The sequence below is a fragment of the Silurus meridionalis genome, chromosome 20, assembly GCF_014805685.1.
Source record: "Silurus meridionalis isolate SWU-2019-XX chromosome 20, ASM1480568v1, whole genome shotgun sequence".
NCBI classification, from domain to species: Eukaryota; Metazoa; Chordata; class Actinopteri; order Siluriformes; family Siluridae; genus Silurus; species Silurus meridionalis.
In genome coordinates this window covers 11,894,185-11,897,325 of record NC_060903.1, presented here as the reverse complement: position 1 = coordinate 11,897,325, position 3,141 = coordinate 11,894,185, and the positions used below count along the sequence as shown (strand labels likewise).

General features: G+C 37.0%; 1 protein-coding gene across 1 annotated transcript; it reads left to right on the top strand.

Moving 5' to 3' along the window:
- Nucleotides 1-834: 834 nt before the first annotated feature.
- mrpl34 (mitochondrial ribosomal protein L34) lies at nt 835-2,817 on the top strand. Its single transcript, XM_046876676.1, has 2 exons — nt 835-1,035; nt 2,170-2,817. Exons 1-2 carry the CDS (start codon nt 983-985, stop codon nt 2,462-2,464), a joined length of 348 nt encoding a protein of 115 aa, XP_046732632.1. The 5' UTR covers nt 835-982; the 3' UTR covers nt 2,465-2,817.
- The last annotated feature ends 324 nt before the right edge of the window (nt 2,818-3,141 follow it).

Genomic DNA, 3,141 nt, shown 5'->3' with positions numbered 1-3,141 from the left:
GAAGTCCTTGTAGGATTTCATTCTGAATACAATTACAAATGTACACTAAATTCCCTAAAACCATTTACAGCATTGGGGGTTGAATAATTTTGAACACAACTGTATGTCCGGCGCCCTGGCTCCCGGTATACACATAACCTGTGCTGCTGGTGCCCCTAAAGGTCTAGCTAATTTCACGTGCCTCCGAATGGAGTCTCCTAAAACCAGAGCTCTTTCAGGTTTCTCAGCGGGTGCTTCACTGAGGAGAGCAAACCTATTGGACACGTGAAGCGGAGAGGAATGGTGCTCCTGTGGGCGAGCCTTAGCGTTAGCTTTGCGAGTATGCCGCCGAGTCGTCACCCATTCGCCCTGCTGCGAGGGCTCTAATGCCGGAGTCGGGGGAATATTAACTTCACCTAGGGCATCCAGACTTTCCCCTGCAGAACCTGGACTGCTCTCACACTCACTACTTCTCTCTAGACTCTGGATGCGCTCCTCTAATGCTAAGATCTTCTCTGAATAGAGTATCCTATAACAAGAGCTCTTTCATGTTTCTCAAATTCAATTAAAATTCTGATTTGTATTTATTTATTTATTTTTACACATTCATACAGGGCACAACATGTAGTGAAATTATTTTTTTACGACTGTACAACATGTTAACATAAAAAAAAATACAATATAAAAATAAAAAAGAATAAAGTTATGTAAAAATAAATAAAATAATGTATAAAAAGTATTGAAAGCTCGAACCCTGGTAGGTCTGGGGAATAGGGACATAAGTTTCTTACCCATTACCAACAGTAGATGGCGGTAATGCTCTATGTAAGAATCCGAACCGCCAATGAAGAAGGAAACGGTGACAGGAATTAACATTTCATTGGTCTGATCGTCATCATAAAAAAACCTCCAGAAAAAGACGCAAACTAAGAAGAAGAAGAAGGCGGCACAGTTCTCTGGCGTGTCTGGTTGTGTTGTTTTGCATATAATATTACTAGACGAAATGAACATCGTACGATCATGTGTGCGTTTGTCTGGAACGATTATTTTATGTCGGTATGTAACGCTTTCATCCGATTCACAGTTCACGCATGGGCACATAAAACAGGTTCAAAGTAGTGTGTGACCTGTTTATACATAATATTAAACTTGTGGAGCTAAGAATTGCTTACTTGTACACGTAACACAAATCGTAATACACATTAGAATAGTGTGGCTTTAAGAAACTGTTTGGATTGCTTAAGTTTACTACTACATTGGGTATCGTGTTCACGGAATGTCACTGGGGTCGAAACGGTTTCTTTTTTTATTAACGATCTAATATTGCGTAATAAATGTATATGTTCTTCTTAAGACAGCCGGTATTAGTTAGTATTGGTAATGGATGTTGATATGTTAGTTGTTCAAACACAATTTGTTAAATCTTGGTTTATATTTCTGTGGACAAATCCTGAGCAAAGCGTGCGTTTTCTTCTTCGGGGGTTTAAAGGCTGGTTGCTGCCATCTTACGGTGTTGAGTGTCGTAAAGCGAGTAAAAATAAAAATAGGGAAGTTAATATTGAATCTCTCTCTCTCTCTCTCTTTCAGCCAGAGACAAGAATTGACAAATATTTTTTTGGTCATGAAAATCATTAGAATGCATATACTGTGTTCATAGCTGACCCATTTAGTGTTTTTGGCCCAATGTGCTAAAACAGGTCAAATTGAAGAACACCCTTTTCTTGCCAGTAGAAAGGAAACTAGAATACCATAAGTAATGCAATGATGTAGGCTTTTATTTGTTGTTTTGTTGTAATAGGGTTGCTGTTTAAAGATGGCCTACCAGTTAAACCAGTGTTTGGGCAATTGGTGCTGTTCAGACTAAAGCAGTACTTAAATTAGCACTTCTTCAAAAGAAACTCCTAACAGATTTTAGACTGATGATTTTCACTTAGTCTGCCCTTAGCCCTAATGAACCACTATCATAATATATTTATTGATGGAATCTTCAAATTACTTTTATTAGTCAACCTTGATTATGGTATCTACCAAATGCCATAAATGTAAAAGATTTGCACTGTACGATTTTCATAGTCTTTTATGAAGATATAAAAACTCTTGACTGTACATTTGTCTAGACTGGTTTTAAGCAGGTTTCACACACTTATGCATGTGTGTATTATTAAGTCTGATTATTCTTTATCATTTTAGTCACAGTGGTGCAGCTTCCGGTTGCAACAAACTGCGGAATATCAGCTCTTTGCTCTCATCATGGATGGGTGGTGAGCAAAGAACACTAATCTCTAAGACGAATGGAAATGAGGTGTTTCAGTCACCACCCTGGCATTACCAGCAGGTCCGCACTGGGAAAAGGGGCACCGAATATCAACCAAACAACATTAAGCGAAAAAGGACTCATGGTTGGATTAAAAGGATCAGCACACAGGGTGGCATTGAAGTAATTCTACGTAGAATGCTGAAAGGAAGGAAATCACTGACACACTGAATCACACTAGGACTGGAATAGTGTGGCTTTAAGAAACCTAATTTTTTGTTTACCTAAATAAAGTATAATAGGAAAATTTGATTTATTACATTTTGAGTTGTGAAGCATTTAATATCAGCAGTCCTGTCTGATTGCAAAAATTGGCATATCAAGCTGACTTTATAAGTGACCCTTAACCTTTGTATTCATAAATCTTGTTTATGTACATCATAAGTAAACAAAAAGGGTTGGTTTGTAGTGAAAGCAATTTTTTAAAGCAATGTTGGCATCCCTGTGTATATGGGGGAGATAATGAAATTTCTGAATGGGGTCCTTCATGATTATGTCCTCTCCATAATAAAATGTAGACATGTTACAGTTGTTTGTTTTGGGTATTGAGCTGCAAATTTTAGAATTTGTGCATTTATTTTTTTAAATGGGGTTTACAACTTTTAAAAGTTTGTTTTGAAAAGTTATGCATGCACAAGTTTAAGTTCTAGTTAGCTCAAGGGGTGTACGTTATATATTTATATATAGGCATATAACAAAAAAATGTTTATTCAAACAAAAGACACATACAGAATGAACGTATACATGATTCATTCTGGAAGGTTAGACTTGTGTGCATTTACAGTGTGTTCTTTCACTGCATGTTCCAGTCTATTAAACTCAATTTAGAATAATCACAAAATTCAAGA